This window comes from Scyliorhinus torazame, chromosome 2 (genome assembly GCF_047496885.1).
Source record: "Scyliorhinus torazame isolate Kashiwa2021f chromosome 2, sScyTor2.1, whole genome shotgun sequence".
Lineage (NCBI taxonomy): Eukaryota > Metazoa > Chordata > Chondrichthyes > Carcharhiniformes > Scyliorhinidae > Scyliorhinus > Scyliorhinus torazame.
In genome coordinates this window covers 344,947,554-344,968,878 of record NC_092708.1, presented here as the reverse complement: position 1 = coordinate 344,968,878, position 21,325 = coordinate 344,947,554, and the positions used below count along the sequence as shown (strand labels likewise).

Below are 21,325 nucleotides of genomic sequence, written 5' to 3'. Positions count from 1 at the left end.
GAAAATATATCCTGATCACTGTGCCTTGTACTGTTGAAAGATGATGTAATAATAAACTGATATGACCTCATGGACTGACAGTCTGAAAGGTTTGACTTGGATAAATTTAGCAGATTTCCCTTCTGAGAGATATTAAAAAGTTATAACGTTACACAAAAGAGAAGTCAAAAGGGTCCACCTGAGAACTGATAATGGACAGAGGTATATTCCAATACAGTAAGGAATAAGAATGAGAGGTTTCTGCACTTCAAAATACCTTGTTGACTTATGCAAAGATACAGTAAATGGATTTTTTTTAATGACAGGTGAATCAAAACATTTTATGGAATAATTACCTCGGAGTCTTAATAATAACTACTTTATATCGTCTTTTAAATTTAGAGGACCAAAACACCAGGAAACGTTGCTTCCTAGGTAAGTACATACATAAGATTGCTTACAGAGTAGAATAGTGTTTTGAGACCGGGCATACTTATTTATTTTTAAAACACTGCCTTTTGCAGTCAATTTCTAATCGTTAAATGTCAGAGGAATGAACTATACTGCATTTAGGTAAATGAACATCATACAAAGAGTATTTAAGAAAATAGGAAACATAAAAGGTAATCCTTTAAGGTCTAAATACGTTGGGCCAGATTACATGGTCAGTAGCAAAGTGATGGTACTTGCTGCTGACCTCCAACTAAAAGTGTCCACTTACTGAATGCAATGGTGCAGTGATGGCAGGGGCGACAATTCCACCTGGAAGACAGGCGGATTTCCTCAAGACATCGACTATACTATAGCTCTGCAGCGTTCTCTTAGGCAGTGGGGGTGAACAGTAAAGAACAGATCACATGATGTTGAGAAGAAGACATGCTCACAGAACCTGTCAAAACTAAACTCCTGCAGCTCCTGTCAAGAGTATCATGTTAAAAAGTTATTTAAATTTAATGGCTTAACCGTCAGACAAATATTAGAATCCTGTTAGAAGTTACTAAAATTTAATGATTTCAATTTAATAAAATTTTAATGAAGTTAAATAAATTATAGCAGAATCATGTTAAAGAATTAGGTTGAATCATTTAAAAAGTCAGATTCAGAATCCTTCCACAGCCATTTCGAAAGCTGAAAATTCCCATAAGTATCAGTGGCCTGGACTTCCGGTGGCGACTATGAGGGAGTAGGTCGCACATTTGGGGGCTCACGCTCTGGCTAGACATTCGGACCTTTCCCCCTGACCTTTTGTGCGTTTTTAAGCGCTGCACTTGAAGAAGCAGTGAACAAGTGCCTGGTGTATATATTGGTTTGTGGAACAGAGAGCCCGAAGGGATCGAAAGGGAAGAAACAAAAAGACAGGCTCGAGCTGGGTGTTGGCTGCAGCAGCGGACAAGATGGCCGGTGTCCAGACCCCTGGGGCTTCGGCCCAACCATCAACTGAGGAGCTGATGCAGGTCACCCGGGAAGGCTTCACCAGACAGAAACGGGAATGTCTGGACCCGATTAAGGAAACGGTGGAGAGGATGGAGCGGAGGCTAGATGCCCAGGACCGGACGATCCAGAAACTGGAGAAGGTGCTAGCTGAACACGAGGAACACCAGACGGCGGTGGAGATGGAGGTGGTGATGCTGAGGGACCGGCAAAAAAGGCTGCTGGAACAGGTAGAGGATTTGGAGAACAGCTCCCGTCGGCAGAACCTAAGGATTGGTGGCCTCCCTGAGGGCGTGTAGGGGGCGGATGCCAGGGAGTTTGTGGCGAACATGTTCCAGAAGCTGCTGGGAGATGGGGCTTTCCCCCGACCGTTGGAGGTGGATCGGGCGTACAGAGCGCTGGCGAGGAAGCCACGACAAGGAGACCCCCCTCGGGCGATGGTGGTCAGGTTCCACAGGTACCTGGTTAAGGAGCGCGTTCTCCAGTGAGCCAAGCGCACGCGGAGCTGTAAGTGGGACAACAGCATTTTGCATGTGTACCAAGATCTAAGGGTGGAGGTGGCCAAGAGGAGGGCAGGCTTTAATCAAGTCAAATCGATCCTGTTCAAGAAACAGGTTAAGTTCAGACTGTTGTATGTGGCGCTACTTTGGGTTACGCATGAGGACCAACATCATTACTTTGAGTCGCCCGAGGACGCTATGGCGTTCGCCAGGAGGAAAAGACTGGTGACAACTTGATAACATTCTGCGCTAAGTTTGAGAAACTGTTTTTCCTGTTCGTTTTAAATGCTGTTTGCACTGATTTATTCATTCGTTCATTTTCGTTCTTGGCTTTTTCTCTTCGATAACTGTGTTTTGTTTAAGAAGGGGAAAGTAGTTTTTTAAAATTATTCGATTTCGGTGGGTTTTCTGTGTTGTGAGGGGGATGGTGGTGGGGATTTTTGACTTTGTATTATTTTGAGTAGTATTACTTTGATCTGTATTATGGCGTGTGTTTGGCTTTGTTTTTCTTTACACTGACTCTGGTTGGCGTCTGTTTCTTAAAGTGGGTGGTTGTCGGGGCTGGGTTGATGAGGGCGATGGTTTCGATGGGCGGGGGAGGGCAGGTAGGCAACAATAGGTGGGAAACATGCTGGCACCGGAGCAGTGGGCCCCCAGGCTAGCTGAGTGAGCTAGTCTGCGGGAGCACCGGGGGGGGGGGGTGTATACAATCAGATTAGGGATGGGGTTAGGTTACAGAGTGTTGTTGCTAGGGCAGAGAGGGGGGGTTGTGTGTCGGCTGACGAGGGAGGTATTTGATTTTAGAAGTGGAGAAGGGGTCGGGGATGGGCGCTGCCAGGAGGCGGGGCCACAGAGGCGCAGGGCAGGGGCAGGCCTTGGAAAGGGGATGGCTGACCGGCAAGGGGGGTGGGGGGGGGCGTGGGGGGGCACGGTGCCCCCCAACTAGGCTGGTCACGTGGAACGTTAGAGGGCTAAATGGGCCGATGAAGAGGGCAAAGGTGTTCGCGCATCTTAGGGCTCTAAAGGCGGACGTGATAATGTTGCAGGGGACGCACCTGAAGGCAGCGAACCAGATTAGGTTGAGGAAGAGCTGGGTTAGTCAGGTATTCCACTCAGGGCTAAATACCAAGACCAGGGGGGTCGCGATTCTGGTGAACAAGTGGGTGCAGTGTGAGGTGGGGAGTATTGTTTCGGACGGGGGAGGTCGCTACGTTATGGTTAGCGGTAAGCTGGAAGGGAGGAAGGTGGTCCTGGTCAACATATATGCGCCAAACTGGGATGATGCGAATTTCATAAAGAGGGTGCTGGGGAAGATACCCGACCTGGATTCCCACAAGCTGATAATGGGAGGGGACTTCAATACAGTTATTGATCCAGGCCTGGACCGGTCGTGCTCAAAATCGGACAGAGTGTCAGCAATGGGAAAAGAACTGAGGGAGTTCATGGAGCAGATGGGGGTGGGGGGGAGCGGGGGGTGGGGGTTGACCCGTGGAGGTTTGGCAGGCCGACAGGGAAGGAGTTCTCCTTTTTCTCGCACGTCCATAGTGTCTACTCCGGATCGATTTTTTAATACTGAGTAGGGATCTACTGACGGGTGGTGGATGCGCAGTATTCGGCAATCATCATTTCCGACCATGCCCCGCATTGGGTCGAGCTGCAGGTGAGTGAAGAGAGCTTCCAGCGCCCGCAGTGGAGCTGGATGTGGGACTGCTGGCGGACGAAGGGGTGTGCGAAAGAGTGAGGCAGTGTATACAAAACTACCTGCAGGTCAACGATACGGGGGAAGTCTCAGTAGCGGTGGTGTGGGAGGCGCTCAAGGCAGTGGTGAGAGGGGAGCTTAGTTCAATCCGGGCTCACAGAGACAAGACGAACAGGGCAGAAACGGACCGACTGTTAGCGGTGATCCTGCAGATTGACAGGACTCGGAGACCCAGAGTGCGGAGCTCTTGAGGGAACGGAGGAGGCTGCAGGCGGAGTTTGGGGTGGTGTCCACGGGTAAGGCAGTGGAGCAGCTCAGAAAGGCGAGGGTGCGGTATATGAACATGGGGAGAAAGCCAGAAGGATGCTGGCTCAGCAGCTCAGAAAGAGGGAGGCGGCTAGGGCAATAGGTAAAGTTGTGGATGGAGGCAGTAACTTGGTAGGGGATGCGGCGGGTGTGAACAGGGCTTTCAAGGACTTTTATAGCAGACTCTATAGCTCAGAGCCCCCGCGGGGCCGGAGGGGATGAGACCCTTCTTAGACGGCCTGATATTCCCAAAAGTGGGTAGGGAGCTAGTAGAAGGGCTGGGCGCCCAGATCAGAGCTGAGGAGATATTTGAGGGCTTAAAGGCCATGCAGTCAGGTAAAGCCCCGGGGCCGGATGGGTACCCGGTAGAATTTTATAAAAAGTTCTCCGGGATATTGGGGCCGCTGCTGGTCAAGGTTTTTAATGAGGCAAGGGACAGAGGGGTGCTGCCCCAGACGCTGTCGCAGGCTACCATCTCCTTGATTCTAAAACGGGACAAGAACCCGGAGTCGTGTGGGTCTCATAGGCCGATCTCCCTTCTTAACGTGGATGCTAAACTGCTGGCAAAGCTTTTGGCCACTAGGATTGAGGATTGTGTGCCGAGTGTTATTAGGGAGTGATGCGACCATCAATTCACTCGAAGACACGTGGAGAAGTAAACCGTGGTTTTAATCAGCTTAGAACCGAGCCTGCCTGTGACTGGTACAACACTGAAGGCGGCCCCGCAGGTCAGCAGCTCTTATACTTCCTGTAAAGGGGGTGGAGCCATGGGCGGAGCCCGTACATGCCCCAACATATCCCGTGTGGGTGAAGCCACACAATGGCCCATAGGTAGAGCCCACAGGGTTAATAACATAACACAGTGCACTGGTGAATTATCAGTAATTATACATTCACCACATTCACCCCCTGTTTAAAAATGAAGTCCGGCGGGGGTGACGGGCTCATAGATTCAGTTGGTCCGGTGCCCAGATCGTACGTTGCGATCGCCGAAGCACTGTTGTTGCAGCCGCTTCGGGTGGCTGTGGAAGTGGGTCCGGAGCAGGCACAGGCGTGAACTCCGGGAGTGGCTCTTCCGGAGCTTCATTCCTGTGGATCGGTGCGGCGGGTGGGAGGGAGCACGGGAACCATATAGGGGTGGGGGCGCTGAACATGGGGGGTTGGACGGGACCTAGTGTGGGGGTATGCTGTAGTGGGAGTGGTGTTGGAGACTGCGGGCGCCAGGTCCCGGAGGGAGACGGTATCTTGCCGGCCATCGGGGTGTTCGACGTATGCATAGTGTGTGTTGGAGTGCAGGAGCTGGACCCTCTCTACCAGGGGGTCGGTCTTATGGCTCCGAACATGTTTTCGGAGGAGGACTGGACCCGGTGTCATCAGCCAGGGTGGAAGCGAGGCCCCTGAGGTAGCTCCCCTAGGGAAAACAAACAAGCGGTCATGAGGAGTCTGGTTTGTGGTCGTGCAAAGGAGGGACCTAATAGAGTGGAGCGCATCGGGGGGGACCTCCTGCCAGTGAGAAACTGGGAGATTCCTGGACCGCAGGGTCAGTAGGACGGTCTTCCAGACCGTCGCGTTCTCCCTCTCCACCTGCCCGTTTCCCCTGGGGTTATAATTGGTAGTCCTGCTCGAGGCGATGCCCTTACTGAGCAGGTACCGACGCAGTTCGTCGCTCATGAACGACGAGCCCCTGTCGCTGTGGACATAACTGGGGAAACCAAACAGGGTGAAGACACTATGCAGGGCTTTAATGTCAGTGGGGGTGGTCATATCAGGGCAGGGGATGGCAAACAGGAAGCGGGAGAACTCATCTATGATGTTGAGGAAGTACGTGTTGCGGTTATTGGAGGGGAGGGGCCCTTTGAAATCGATACCGAGGTGTTCAAAGGGTCGGGATGCCTTTACCAGATGGGCCTCATCCGGTCGATAGAAGTGCGGTTTACACTCCGCACAGATTTGGCAGTCTCTGGTTATAGCTCTGACCTCCTCGGTGGAGTAGGGCAGGTTGATGGCCTTGATGTAATGGGCGAGCCGGGTGATTCCCGGGTGACAGAGGTCATCGTGGATAGCCCGTAGTTGGTCATCTTGCGCGTTGGCGCATGTGCCACGGGACAGGGCATCTGGGGGCTCGTTGAGCTTCCCAGGACGATGTACTATATCGTAGTTATAGGTGGAAAGTTCGATTCTCCACCTCAAGATCTTATCATTCTTGATCTTGCCCCACTGCGTATTGTCAAACATGAAGGCAACCGATCGTTGGTCGGTGAAGAGGGTAAACCTCCTACCAGCGAAATAGTGCCTCTCGTGCCGCACGGCTTCCACGATGGCTTGGGCTTCTTTTTCGACCGAGGAATGTCGAATTTCGGAGGTGGTGAGGGTGCGTGAAAAAAACGCTACCGGTCTGCCTGCTTGGTTGAGGGTAGCGGCGAGAACGACCTCTGATGCGTCGCTCTCCACCTGGAAGGGGACGGACTCGTCCACCGCGTGCATCACGGCTTTGGCGATGTCCGCCTTGATGCAGTTGAAGGCCTGGCGAGCCTCGGCTGCCAGTGGAAAGAGGGTGGCCTTAAATAGTGGGCGGGCTTTGTCCGCATACTGGGCGACCCACTGGGCGTAATGGGAGAAAAATCCAAGGCACCTCTTCAGGGCCTTGGAACAGTGAGGGAGAGGGAGTTGTAGGAGGGGGCGCATACGGTCAGGGTCGGGCCCTAGGACCCCGTTTTCCACGACGTAGCCGAGGATGGCTAGCCTGGTTGTGCGGAAAACGCATTTCTCCTTGTTGTAGGTGAGTTTGAGTTTTTGGGCGGTTTGGAGAAATCGGTGGAGGTTGGCGTCGTGGTCCTGCTGATCATGGCCGCAGATGGTGACATTGTCCAAGTACGGAAATGTGGCCCGCAGCCCGTACAGGTCCACCATTCGGTCCATCGCTCGTTGGAACACCGAAACCCCGTTCGTGACGCCAAAGGGGACCCGGAGGAAATGGAAAAAGCGGCCGTCTGCCTCAAACGCCGTGTAGTGGCGGTCCTCCAGGCGGATTGGGAGCTGGTGGTATGCAGACTTCAGATCCACCGTGGAGAACACGCGGTCGTGTGCGATCTGATTTACCATGTCTGCAATCCGGGGAAGGGGGTACGCATCGAGTTGCGTAAACCAGTTAATGGTCTGGCTGTAATCAACCACCATCCAGAACTTTTCCCCGGTCTTGACGACCACCACCTGAGCTCTCCAGGGGCTATTGCTGGCCTTGATGACCCCCCTCCCGCAAGAGACGCTGGACCTCGGACCTAATGAACGTCCTGTCCTGCATGCTATACCGCCTGCTCCTGGTGGCTACTGGCTTGCAATCGGCGGTGAGGTTTGCGAAGGGGGGGGGGGGGGGGGGGGGGAGGCGATTTTTAGGGTCGCGAGGCTGCATATGGTGAGCGGGGGCAGGGGCCCCCCGAACTTAAGAGTTAGGCTCCTGAGGTTGCACTGGAAGTCGAGTCCCAAAGGAGAGGAGCGCAGAGGTCTGGGAGCACATATAGTTGAAAATTAGCGTACTCAGCGCCCTGTATCGCTTGGGTTGCAGTAGTGCACCCTTGGATTTGCACCGTGTGCGACCCAGAGGCGAGGGATATGGTTTGTTGCGTCGGGAATATTGGGAGCGAGCAGCGTCTTACCATGTCCGGGTGATTGGAGCTCTCTGTGCTCCCGGAGTCGAAAAGGCAAGGTGTCACGTACCCGTTAACCCGGACGGCCATCATGGAGCTCCGGAGGTGCTTAGGTCGTGACTGGTCCAGGGTGACCGCGCTGAGGTGTGGGTAGCCGGCGGCGTGATCTGAGGTGCTGGGGAGGCCCCGCGATGGCTGTCCGTGTAGGTCGTACGCGTCGAGTGGCGTAGCAGATGGCGGCCAAGATGGCGGCCCCCGTTGGTCGAGCGTGGCAGGTGGTGAGGAAGATGGCGTCCAAGGTGGTGGCCCCCATGGATCGCACGTGGCCGGCCGCGTGGGGGAGGATGGCCAAGATGGCAGCCCCCATGAGTCGCACATGTTATGCGGAGGCGGAGTCGGCAGACACGCTGCCACCTTGCGGGGTCTGCGGGCCTGTGAGTCTGTGGATTGGGTCTGTGAGTTGGAGTTCTTAGACCTGGCCAGGCAGACCTTAGCGAAGTGTTCTTTTCGCCCGCAGCTGCTGCAGTTCGCGTTGCGGGCCGGGCAGTGCAGTCGGGGGTGTTGGGACTGGCCGCAAAAGTAGCAGGGTAGCCCCCCATGATGGGCGGGCATCCTCGCGGCACAGGCCTGGGGTAGTCTCGGGTCAGGGGCCTGCAAGGGGGTCGCGCGATCGGCCGGGAACGCAGTAGGGCTCTGAAAAGCGGCCTCCAGAGAGGTAGCCAGTTTTACCCTGTCGTCCAGGTCCTGGGCCCCTTTTTCGAGCAGGCGCTGTCTCACATAGTTCGATCGGACCCCCGCCACGTAAACGTCTCGGACGGCGAGCTCCATGTGCTGAGTGGCCGTAACGGCCTGGTAGTTACAGTTGCGCGCGAGGGCTTTGGTAGTCATCTAGCGACTCCCCGGGGCGCTGGCGGCGAGTGGTGAAGACATGTCGCGCGTATACCTCATTCACAGGCCGCACATAGAGGCATTCGAGTAGTGCGAGGGTCTCTGTATATGAAGTGGCTTCGTCGAGCTGGACAGAAATGCAATGGCTCACCTGCGCATGTAGGAGGCTCAGCTTCTGTTCGTCAGTGACAGATGGCGTAGACAACGCGGCGAGATAGGCCTTGAAGCACCAAAGCCAATGTGGAAAAAATTATTTCGCCTCCACAGCCTGTGGATCGAGTTCCAATCTGTCAGGTTTGAGGGCTGATTCCATAGTAGTATTTTAAGCTGATAAAATTGATGCAACCATCAATTCACTCGAAGACACGTGGAGAAGTAAACCGTGGTTTTAATCAGCTTAGAACTGAGCCTGCCTGTGACCGGTACAACACTGAAGGTGGCCCCGCAGGTCAGCAGCTCTTATACTTCCTGTAAAGGGGGTGGAGCCATGGGCAGAGCCTGTACATGCCCCAACATATCCCCTGTGGGTGAAGCCACACAATGGCCCATAGGTAGAGCCCGCAGGGTTAATAACATAACACAGTGCACTGGTGAATTATCAGTAATTATACATTCACCACAGGGAGGATCAAACAGGGTTCATTAAAGGTAGGCAACTGGTGGCGAATATAAGAAGATTGCTCAATGTGATCATGATGCCCCCAGAGGGAAAGGAGGTCGAGGTAATGGTGGCAATGGACGCGGAGAAGGCGTTTGACCGAGTAGAGTTGGAGTACTTATGGGAGGTGCAGGGACGGTTTGGATTTGGGGTGGGTTTCATCGACTGGGTCAGGCTGCTATATCAGGCCCCGGAGGAGAGTGTGAGGACAAACAGGACGACTTCCGACTATTTTAGACTGCACCGCAGGACGAGACAGGGGTGCCCCCTCTCCCCACTGCTGTTTGCGCTGGCTATCGGGCCGCTGGCAATTGCTCTGAGGGCTTCAGAGGGTTGGAAGGGGCTGGTTTGGGGAGGTGGGGGGGGGTGGAGCATAGAGTTTAATTGTACGCAGATGACCTGCTCTTGAACGTTTCGGACCCGATGGCGGGGATGGACGGAATTATGGCGACCCTGGGGGTATCCGGCCGGTTTACGGGGTACAAAGTGAATATGACAAAAAGTGAAATGTTTGTAGTTCAGGAGAGGGGCCAAGGGGACCGGCTGAGGGAGCTGCCGTTCCGGTTAATTGTGGACAGTTTCAGGTACCTGGGAATACAAGTGGTGCGGGATTGAGGTCGACTGCACAAGCTGAACCTGTCCCGGCTGGTAGATCAAATGAGAGGGGAGTTCCGGAGGTGGGATGCCCACCCGCTGTCGTTAGCTGGGAGAGTACAGACAGTTAAAATGATGGTCCTCCCGAGGTTCTTATTCATGTTCCAGTGTCTCCCCATTTTCATTCCACGTTCCTTTTTAAAGAGGATAAGCAAGATCATTTTGGGCTTTGTATGGGCGGGCAAGTCCCCGCGAGTGAAGAAGGTGATGCTCGAGCGGAACTGGCGGGAAGGGGGCTTGCACTGCCGAATTTCAGCAACTCTTATTGGGCGGCTAACATAGCCATGATAAGGAAGTGGGTGGTGGGGGGGGGGGGGGGGGGGGGCTCGGCTTGGGAGCGGGTTGAGGCAGCCTCATGTAGGGGTACCAGTCTGGGGGCGTTGGTGATGGCACCTCTGCCGTTCCCGCCGACGCGCTTCTCCATCAGTCCTGTAAGTGGTGGCGGCCCTTCGGATCTGGGGACAGTGGAGGAGGCATGTGGGAGCAATGGGAGCATCGGTCTGGTCCCCGATATGTGACAACCATCGGTTTGCCCCGGGGAGGTTGGATGGAGGGTTATGGGTATGGCGGACGGCGGGGATTGAGCGGATGGGAGATTTGTTTTTGGAAGGGAGCTTCCCTAGCTTGAGTGCACTGGAGGCCAAGTTTGGGTTGACGAGGGGGAATGAATTCCGGAATATTCAGGTGCGGGACTTTTTGCGTAGGCAGGTGCCATCTTTTCCACTTTTACCACTAAGGGGGATCCAGGATAGGGTAGTGTCTAGAGGATGGGTGGGGGAGGGAAGTGTCTCGGATATTTACAAGGAGCTCATGGGGGCGGAGGAGACGCAGACCGAGGAACTGAGGCATAAATGGGAGGAGGAGTTGGGAGGGGAGATTGGGGAAGGCCTGTGGGCGGATGCGCTGAGCAGGGTCAATGGGACTGCAACATGTGCCAGGCTTGGCCTGATTCAATTTAAGGTCATCCACCGGGCCCACATGACAGTGTCCCGGATGAGCAGATTCTTCGGCGTAGAGGACAGGTGTGTAAAGTGTCTGAGAGGACCGGCAGACCATGTCCACATGTTTTGGGCTTGTCCAAAATTTAGGAGATACTGGCAGGGGTTCGAGGACGTCGTGTCTAGAGTACTGAACACGAGGGTGGCAAGGAGTCCAGAGGTGGCGATTTTTGGGGTTTCAGAGGCCCGGAAGTCCAGGGGGAGAAAGAGGCCGACGCCTTGGCTTCCCTGGTAGCCTGGAGACGGATACTTCTAGCTTGGAGGGACCCAGAGCCCCCGAAGTCAGAGGCCTGGCTGTCAGACATGGCGAGTTTCCTGGGCTTAGAGAAAATCAAGTTTGCCTTGAGAGGGTCGTTGTTAGGGTTCGCCCGGAGGTGGCAACCATTCATTGACTTCTTTGCGGAGAATTAATCGTCAGCAAGGGGGGGTGGGGTTTGGGGAATGTAGTATAGGGGGTCAATTAGGCAGATCTGAGTGGGGCGGGCTACGGCAATTGCACTATGTACTTTGTTTACTGTACAGTCCTTCTGTTTTCTCGTTCTGTAATTCTACTGTTTACAATGCCAAAAAATACCACATTAAAATTGTTTATTAAAAAAAAGTATCAGTGGCCTAATTGGCCCAGATTGGGTCACTGTCTGTGTGGAGTCTGCACATTCTCCCTGTGTCTGCGTGGGTTTCCTTTGGGTGCTCTGGTTTTCTCCCACAAGCACCGAAAGACATGCTGTTAGAATTGGACATTCTGAATTCTCTCTCTGTGTACCTGAACAGGCGCCCGAATGTGGCGACTCGGGGCTTTTCACAGTAACTTCATTGCAGTGTTAATGTAAGCCTACTTGTGACAATAAAGATTATAATATTTGTTTTTGGGATGTGAGTATCACTGGCAAGGCTAGCATTTATCACCCATCCCTAATTACCTTTGAAAAGATGGTAGTGACTCACCTCCTTGAATTTCTGTAGTCCATAGGGTGTAGGTCCACCCAAGGTGCTGTTGGGGAGGGGGTTCCAGGAATTCAACCCAACAATAGGGAAGGAACAATGATATAGTTCCACATCTGGATGGTTTAGAGTGGAACTTGCAGGATGTAATGTTTCCATGCATCTGCTGCCCTTGTGTTTCTGGGTGGTAGAGGTTGAGTTTCGAAGGTACTGTCGACAGAGCCTTTGCTGCAGTATATCTTGTAGGTCCTTCTGTTTTAGTATCACATTCTATCCATATTCCACCAACATTTTTTATTTTGAATGTGGTTAACAATGACCAGATAATCTATTTTTTTATGATATTGATTGAGGGCTCGATACTGGCTAGGGTACCAGGGATAATTCCTCTGCTCTTCAAAATAGTGCCGTGGGGTGTTTTACACCCATGTCTGTTTAACATCACATCCAAAAGATGGTACCTCTGATGGTGCAATCTCACACAATATTGCACGGAGTGTCAGCCTTGGTTTTTATGCGCTCAAACCCAGGAATGGGATTTGAACCCAGGATCTTGTGGTTCAGGGGCGAGAGTAATCCAACTGATCTACAGCTGACACAAATAGTACACTTCGCTGCCACTGTGTGCCAGTAGTGGAGGGAGTGAATGTTTAAGATGGTGGGTGAGATGCTGATCATGCGGGCTGTTTTGTCTTGTCGAGCTTCTCAAGTGTTGTTGAAGCCGCACCCACCAGTCAAGTGGCGAGTATTCCATCATACTCCTTCCTTGTGCCTTGTAGATGGTGAACAGACTTTGGGGAGTCAGGAAGTGAGTTATGTGCCACAGAAATCCCAGCCGCTTAACATACTGTATTTATATGACTGGTCCAGTTAAGTTTCTGGTCAATGTTAACCCCCAGGTGGCTAATGGAGGAGAATGCAGCAATGTACTACTGTTGAACATCAATGGGAGATTGTTACATTCTCTCTAAATTGAGGATGGTGACTGCCTGGCATTCACCTGACACGAATGTTACTTATCAGCCAAAGCCTGAATCTTGTCCAGGTCTTGCTGCATGTGGACACGCACCGGTTCAATATCTGAGCAGTTGCAAACGTCAGCAAACATCCCCATTTCTGACTTTATGTTGGAGAGAAGGTCATTGATGAAGCAGATGAAGATGGTTGCACCTAGGAAAGTATCCTGAGGGACTCCTCCAGCAATGTCCTGGGGCTGGAATGATTGACCTCCAACAATCACAAACATCTTTTTAATGCTGGGTATAACCCTGGAGGTCCTCTTCTCAAAAGGACTTGAGGGCCTTAGTAGGCTCATCCAGAGTTAACAGTTTGTCCATACTCTCCCACGTACTGTCATCCATGATAGAGGATAGAAAGGACCAGGAGGCCGCACTGTGGGTTTCATGTCACCTGATCTGGCATAAAAGGATTTGCTGATCCTGAAAATGTCAGACTGAGATGACTTTACGGAGCCATCTTCATCCTTCAGGCTGCTGATCATAAAGATCTGTGTGTGTACCTTTTGGAAGAAGAAACGCAAGCACATCTCATTCTGTTCCATGGAGCGGCCACTAGACCAGAAGATGATCTTGGAGGCCTCCGTGACAAAGAGCAAGGCTTTCCGGCTCTTCACGTCTTGGAGATTCTCCTTGACATCATGCCCCATCGATTGCAGCTGGAGCAGAGTTACATGGTTTTCCGGAGTCAGGAGATTTCCTTCTGTTCCTTGTGAACATCTTTGAGGATGAAACACCTGATGTTCGCCTTGATCATTTCCCATCAGTGTGTTGGGGACTCAAAGAGAGGTTTCACGGCACTCCAAACTTTGTAATTCCTTTTGAGCTTCTCAATGTTTTCAGGGTACAACAGTTTCATGTTCAGTTTCCATGTCCTGTCCCCCATCCAACCCTCTGGTTTTCCTGTAAGTGACATTCAGCCAGCAGGAAGCAGAGGTCAAGAAGAACAGGTGGATCTGACTGTGAACATTTAGGACACAAAACAGGAAGCCTATCCTGGAATGGTTGACCCCTCTAGCTGTGACCAGGTCTACCTCTGCTGCACCCCACCTGCAGGGTTGCTGAAGACATCATGCAACTTGGCATCTTTTGCTATTTCCACCAGCAATCTGATCCAATCTGCTGTCGGCCCTGCTGGATCGTTCAGCTGTTAATAAACCGGAGCGGGGCATATTGTGCAATATGTTTGCTATGAGGAGGTGCCCGCCCACCACATTTTTAACTTGGAGATGGCGAAGGTGCCTCCCCACAGGAGAATATCCAGGTCGTAACCTTCTGAACAGATCAATGGCCAATGGGACACCTTTGTCACCACTACCTATAAGAGCTGCAGCGTGGTTTTGCATACTCATGAAGAAAAGGCAGGTCAGCCTGTTTTTAAATAATGTTTTTATTAAACACGTTTTAACAAATGCAAAACCAGAAAACAAAACAAACAACCAAACACAGCAGCATCAACCATCATCCCCCTTAACAGCCTACGGTGACTAGCTCTTTAAGGAACACAATAAAAGCTGCCATCTTTTGTAGAACCCCTCAATTGCACCCCTTTAATGTGTCTTTAACTTTCTCAAGATGCAAGAACTCCATGAGATTCCCCAGCCACACCCGAGGCATTGGATGGAAATGCTGACCTCCACTCCAACAGAACCCATCTGCGAGCGTCAACGAAGCGAAGACTAAGCCATCCGCCCCCGCACCCACCTGCAACTCCAGCAGGTCTGGCACCCCAAATATGGCCACTAGGGGACTGGGTTCCAAATCTATCTGTAAAATGGTGCTGAAGAAGGAGATCCAAAATCTCATCATCTCAGGACATGCCCAGAATATATGCACATGGTTTGCTACTAGCTAAGAGCTCCGGGGTGGGACCCTCCACATATTTACTGTCAACCTCCAGAATCGCATCCACTAGCCGCTGCCTCTCCTCCCTCGCCTCCCTATCCACCTGCACCTTATATGCAATTGTCTCTCCTTGCACCCACCGCCTTCCATAACACCGACGGTGAGATCTCCCAATTTTTATTAAACCCGACATACTCATCAGTCGTCCTTGCCACCTTCACACAAGACCCTAAATCTGATAATAGCCCTACTTCTCAGCCCCACAATACATCTCCCAGGTATGGGGCATGATCTGAAATTACGTTTGCTGAATATATTCTGTTCTCAACACCTCCGGCAACAGGGACCTCCGCATAGTAAAAAAAGCAATACCTGAATAGACCTGATGCCCTGGCGAGAAGAAAGAGGACTCCTTACCCTCTGGGTATAGAAACTGTCATGATTCCACCCCACCCATCTCCCTCATAAACGCCGCCAATGCCTGGAATGGTCTACCTTTGGATCCAAGACCGTATTCCAATCGCCCCCCAGGATAACTGACGTGTATTCATATCCTGGATAGTCGCCATCGCCCGCTTCATTAAATCTACATCATCCTAATTTGGAGCGTACACATTCACCAACACTACCGACCTGCCCTCCAACACCCCCAAGACATAGAACATACAGTGCAGGAGGAGGCCATTCGGCCCATCGAGTCTGCACCAACCCACTTAAGCCCTCACTTCCACTCTATCCCACTAACCCAATAACCTGTCCTAATCTTTTTCGACACCAAGGGCAATTTAGCGTGGCCAATCCACCTAACCTGCACGTCTTTGGACTGTGGGAGGAAACCGGAGCACCCGGAGGAAACCCATGCAGACACGGGGGAAACCCATGCCTCCCAGAAAGAGACCCCTGACGGGGAGCTCCCCCCCAGAAGACGGGCCTCCGTCTAGAAGCTAGAGAGCAGACCAGACAGAGGCAGTGAAAAAAATGACTGCTCTAACACTCACCTGGGAAATACACCTGCTGGCTCAGACACAGGAAGCAGCACCTACTTGCAAATTCCTGGACAGAGAAAACCAGTCAGCTGGGTTTAAACCCCCTCAGATCTTTGATTTGCAAAACCATTCAGTCATTTCTCTTTGGATACTGATTTTACTAGGCTGTGATTGACAGCTTCCACATACCCCTGCTGTCAGCATTGTTCCATTCATCTTCCGACACAGTTGAGTAACTCTTGCTCTAACCACAAGAGGTGTTACAAAAAACCTCTGGTTTAGGGGTCTACTGGTTGCAAGCGTTACTTCTTTAGGTTCCTGATGTTAGGCATGAAGCCCCAACAAGGAGAACAAACACCCAAAGAAGAGTTTCCAATACAAAAGGGCAAACGGCCAAAGCCTTCGCTGAAACCCCCCAGAAAGAAAACCTACAAAAAACAGACACACGTCTAGGGACAACCATGATCGGCTGGTTTAGCACAGGGCTAAATCGCTGGCTTTGAAAGCAGACCAAGGCAGGCCAGCGGCACGGTTCAATTCCTGTACCAGCCTCCCCGAACAGGCGCCGGAATGTGTGGCGACCAGGGGCTTTTCACAGTAACTTCATTTGAAGCCTACTTGTGACAATAAGCAATTTTCATTTCATTTCATTTTCATGGTCTCCCCCCTGCCAAGTAGGTTGTGGGCAGCATGGTGGCCTCACGGCGCCGAGGTCCCAGGTTTGATCCCAGCTCTGGGTCACTGTCCATGTGGAGTTTGCACATTCTCCCCGTGTTTGTGTGGTTTCGCCCCCACAACCCAAAAGATGTGCGGGATAGGTGAATTGGCCACGCTAAATTGCCTCTTAATTGGAAAAAAGGAATTGGATACTCTAAATTTATTTTAAAAAGGTAAGTTGGTTGTTGGATTGCTTAGCTGTGTTGCTCTTTTATAACCACACTGTGTGCTTAACCCGTATGGTGGACAAATAATCACACAAGTATTTCAGTTCAATCACAGTTTATTTATTAAACACAAGGTTATATATTTAAGTAATCACACATTCATGCATACTAAGACTATAACTGTCACACTTAAACAACCTTAACTTAATTTCAAATGATCGGCAGGTGCAGGGTAAATAAGGCCTTTATCTGTTTCTTAACTTCTGGCAGCTGGAACGCGGGTAGCTTGTCTGTGCTTGATGGTTGTCCTTCGGTAGATGTCGCGGGTCCTTGAACTTGGCTGATGTCGGTAGCTGTGCTGCAATCAGATGTCAGGCGCAAGAGCCGGTCCAAAAGAGAGAGAAATGATGGCTGCCCAGTCTTTTAACTGGCTTGAGTTTTCCCTGCCCCTTTTGTGGGTGGTTTCTGGATCACTGTCAATCAACTCCTCAGGGCTCCACCCTCTGATCGGTCATATCCAATCAGGGGCTGCTACATCACTATTGGGGTGGGCATTCAGTGGCCAATCCAGGGAGTGCTCTGAGCGCGTGCTTGGTGCCGCTCAGTCTGGGAGATGATGTGATGGGCAGGTTTGTCCATTGTTCCTTTAATTGCCTTTCAATGGCCCAGGTGTGAGTTTCTACATAAAGTCTGGGCTGCTGGTTGCAAATATACAAACTGCAGCTTGTCTGTGTCCCAAGTTTGACCACATTTTCCATCACTCTTTGCGGGAGGCCAGTTTAGATGGCCACACATGCTACCTCCATTCTTCAGCATGAATATTTATCCTTTGTTATAGCTTCTCCAGATCGCCTCCTCATTTTATACGGTATGGCTGGTGCTGCTCCTGGCATGCTCTCCTGCACTTGTCATGAATGTCGTGTTGGGTGTTCCGATATACAAACGAACCAACACGGTTGTAGATGGTACAACTCTGTTTTATTATTCTGTATAATAACAACTGTTAACTTCTGGCTGTGGTTCGTACTTCACCAGCTAACCTGTGGACCCAGCCCTAGCACGATCTTAGAGAGGCACTCAGCACATGGTGTATGTCTGAGTGGCGCGCTGTGAGCTCTGTGCTCTGAGCTATCTCCTGGTGGAATGAGCGGGAACTGTGGTGTTCCCTGTTTTATAGTGCGTGTGCTCTCACTGGTGATTGGCTGTGATGTTGCGTGTGTGTTGATTGGTCCGTCGACCTGTCCATCAGTGTGTGTGTGTGTGATTGCACCATGATATGTTAATATGGATATCATGACAATGATATTCATTGATCTCTGTGTCCCTGTTAAATTAGCCATCTGTGGAGATTGTAATATATAAGGTACAGGATGTTCCAATGCTTGTTACATTGGTTCCTGTCTAGTAGCAGGGATGGAACCCTCTTGGAGTGTTTTGATAGGTTACTAGATTTGTTCAAGGATCAGTGAGCCATTCTTCCAGCAAACAAGTGCCACAGAAACAGGGACAGTCAGACGTCCCAGTTCAATTGAGTTTAAAAAATTGGAGGAAAGGCTGTGGGGAAAGGACTTTAAGTAAAAAGGGACATTGGGTAATTTTTTTTTGGACGCCACTGCTCTTTGGAGCAGTGGCGTCCTGTTTGGCTCAGCCATAGATCTGAAAGTGTGCTTGTGAGTTAGTGTTTGAGTGTACTCAAGAATCCAGGGAGAAGAAATCTTGGAAGGTGAGATTAAAACCCTTTGTGGTGGGCTATTGTTAAAATGTGAGTGGGAGTGACCTTTGGAGAGAATTCCAAGGACAGATCTTCAAAGATGGAGATTGGAAACCTTTGTGAGAAAAACAGAGTTTCAGTGAGATTGGTTAACTCCCAGTGGGACGAATGTCTGGGTGATTTGTTTTTTTTTTTAAATGGTTTTTATTAAATTTTTTAACATTTTAGATAGACTATTACAAAAGACGTAACAAACACATTTTACAAAATACCAACCCCAGCCCCACTCCCTCCCAAACTAACAAAACAAACCCCACAAAAGGCGAATACCCGCCCCCCACCCAACCTGCCAAACACCCCCCCAACAGATAACAGTGACCAATGCTCGAAAGTACAATATAACCAGCCGCCATTTTTGATAGAACCCCTCAATTGACCAGCTCACGTTGTATTTCACCTTCTCAAGGTGCAAAAACGCCATCACGTCCCCGAGCCACGCCAACTCAGCGGTATTCCCAAATTCCAGTCCAATAGGATCCGCCTCCGTACCACCAACATCATAGAATCATAGAAGTTTACAGCATGGAAACAGGCCCTTCGGCCCAACCAGTCCATGCCGCCCAGTTTTTACCATTAAGCTAGTCCCAGTTGCCTGCACTTGGCCCATAACCCTCTATACCCATCTTACCCATGTAACTATCTAAATGCTTTTTAAAAGACACAATTGTACCCGCCTCTACTACTACCTCTGGCAGCACATTCCAGACACTCACTACCCTCTGAGTGAAGAAATTGCCCCTCTGGGCCCTTCTGAATCTCTCCCCTCTCACCTTAAACCTATGCCCTCTAGTTTTAGACCCTCCTACCTTTGGGAAAAGATGTTGACTATCTACCTTATCTATGCCCCTCATTATTTTATAGACCTCTATAAGATCACCCCTAAGCCTCCGACGCTCCAGGGAAAAAAGTCCCAGTCTATCCAGCCTCTCCTTATAACTCGAACCATCAAGTCCCGGTAACATCCTAGTAAATTTTTTCTGCACTCTTTCTAGTTTAAAAAAATATATATATATTTTATTCAAGATTTTTTTGGCCAAACGTAACAGCACATAGCGTTTCCTTTACACAGCAATAACACAATATAAATAACAATGGCCAGTTTTAAACAAGTAAATAAATAATGTATGAACAAAATCAAAAATAAAACTAAATGGCAACTGCCTTGTCCAAGATAAATACTCTCCAAAAATACAATCCAACAATCCAATATACAATTACATATACCAAATACCTATACATATACAATAACATCCCTGAGAGTCCTTCTGATTCCCCCCCCCTCCCCCCCCTCCTCCCCCCCCCCTCCTCCTCCTCCCCCCCCTCCTCCTCCTCCTCCTCCCCCCCCCTCCTCCTCCTCCTCCCCCCCCTCCTCCTCCTCCTCCTCCTCCTCCTCCTCCTCCTCCTCCCCCCCCCTCCTCCTCCTCCTCCCCCCCCTCCTCCTCCTCCTCCTCCTCCCCCCCCCTCCTCCTCCCCCCCCTCCTCCTCCTCCCCCCCCTCCTCCTCCTCCCCCCCTCCTCCTCCTCCTCCTCCCCCCCCCTCCTCCTCCTCCCCCCCCCTCCTCCTCCTCCTCCCCCCCCCCCCTCCTCCTCCTCCCCCCCCCCCTCCCTCCCTCCTCCTCCTCCCCCCCCCCCCTCCCTCCCTCCTCCTCCTCCCCCCCCCTCCTCCTCCTCCTCCTCCCCCCCCCCTCCTCCTCCTCCTCCCCCCCCCCCCCCCCCGGGTTGCCGCTGCTGTCTTCTTCTTTTCCATTCCCTCTATCTTTCTGTGAGGTATTCGACGAACGGTTGCCACCGCCTGGTGAACCCTTGAGCCGACCCCCTTAGAACAAACTTAATCCGTTCCAACTTTATAAACCCTGCCATGTCATTTATCCAGGTCTCCACACCCGGGGGCTTGGCTTCCTTCCACATTAACAATATCCTGCGCCGGCTAGGGACGCAAAGGCCAAAACATCAGCCTCTCTCGCCTCCTGCACTCCCGGCTCTTCTGCAACCCCGAATATAGCCAACCCCCAGCTTGGTTCGACCTGGACCCCCACCACCTTCGAAAGCACCTTTGCCACCCCCACCCAAAATCCCTGTAGTGCCAGGCATGACCAGAACATGTGGGTGTGATTCGCTGGGCCTCTCAAGCATCTCGCACACCTGTCCTCTACCCCAAAAGATTTTCTGAGCCGTGCTCCAGTCATATGCGCCCTGTGTAACACCTTAAATTGTATCAGGCTTAGCCTGGCACACAAGGACGATGAGTTTACCCTACTTAGGGCATCAGCCCACAGCCCCTCCTCAATCTCCTCCCCCAGCTCTTCTTCCCATTTCCCTTTCAGCTCATCTACCATGATCTCCCCCTCGTCCCTCATTTCCCTATATATGTCTGACACCTTACCGTCCCCCACCCATGTCTCTGAGATCACTCTGTCCTGCACCTCCTGCGTCGGGAGCTGCGGGAATTCCCTCACCTGTTGCCTCGCAAAAGCCCTCAGTTGCATATACCGAAATGCATTCCCTTGGGGCAACCCATATTTTTCCGTCAGCGCTCCCAGACTCGCAAACGTCCCATCTACGAACAGATCTCTCAATTGTGTTACCCCTACTCTTTGCCATGCTCCAAATCCCCCATCCATTCTCCCCGGAACAAACCTATGGTTATTTCTTATCGGGGACCGCACCGAGGCTCCCGTCTTTCCCCTGTGCCGTCTCCACTGCCCCCAGATTTTCAGTGTAGCCACCACCACCGGGCTTGTGGTGTATTTCTTCGGTGAGAACGGCAACGGCGCCGTCACCATAGCTTGTAGGCTCGTCCCCCTGCAGGACGCCCTCTCCAATCTCTTCCATGCCGCTCCCTCCTCTTCTCCCATCCACTTACACACCATTGAGATATTGGCGGCCCAGTAGTACTCACTTAGGCTCGGTAGTGCCAGCCCCCCCCTGTCCCTACTACGTTGCAAAAATCCCCTCCTCACTCTCGGGATCTTCCCGGCCCACACAAAACTCATAATACTCTTCTCAATTCTTTTGAAAAAAGCCTTCGTGACCACCACCGGGAGGCACTGAAACACAAAAAGGAATCTCGGGAGGACCACCATTTTAACCGCCTGCACCCTCCCTGCCAGTGACAGGGACACCAT

At 51.5% G+C, this 21,325-nt stretch overlaps 1 protein-coding gene across 6 annotated transcripts in view; it reads left to right on the top strand.

Annotated features, from left to right (window-relative positions):
• The window catches only part of LOC140403127 (MAPK/MAK/MRK overlapping kinase-like), a 407,571-nt gene that overhangs the window by 27,440 nt on the left and 358,806 nt on the right, over positions 1 to 21,325 (top strand). For 2 of the 6 annotated variants that reach the window (XM_072490798.1, XM_072490782.1), the window contains exons 1-2: positions 160 to 201; positions 382 to 414. The exons of 1 other annotated variant lie outside the window; for it this stretch is intronic. In XM_072490798.1, coding sequence (XP_072346899.1) covers positions 192 to 201; positions 382 to 414 — 43 coding nt within the window. In that variant the 5' untranslated portion in view covers positions 160 to 191. Of the gene's footprint in view, positions 1 to 156; positions 202 to 381; positions 415 to 21,325 lie in introns of those variants that run through there. 3 more of the 6 variants (XM_072490826.1, XM_072490790.1, XM_072490818.1) reach the window with 3 other exon arrangements.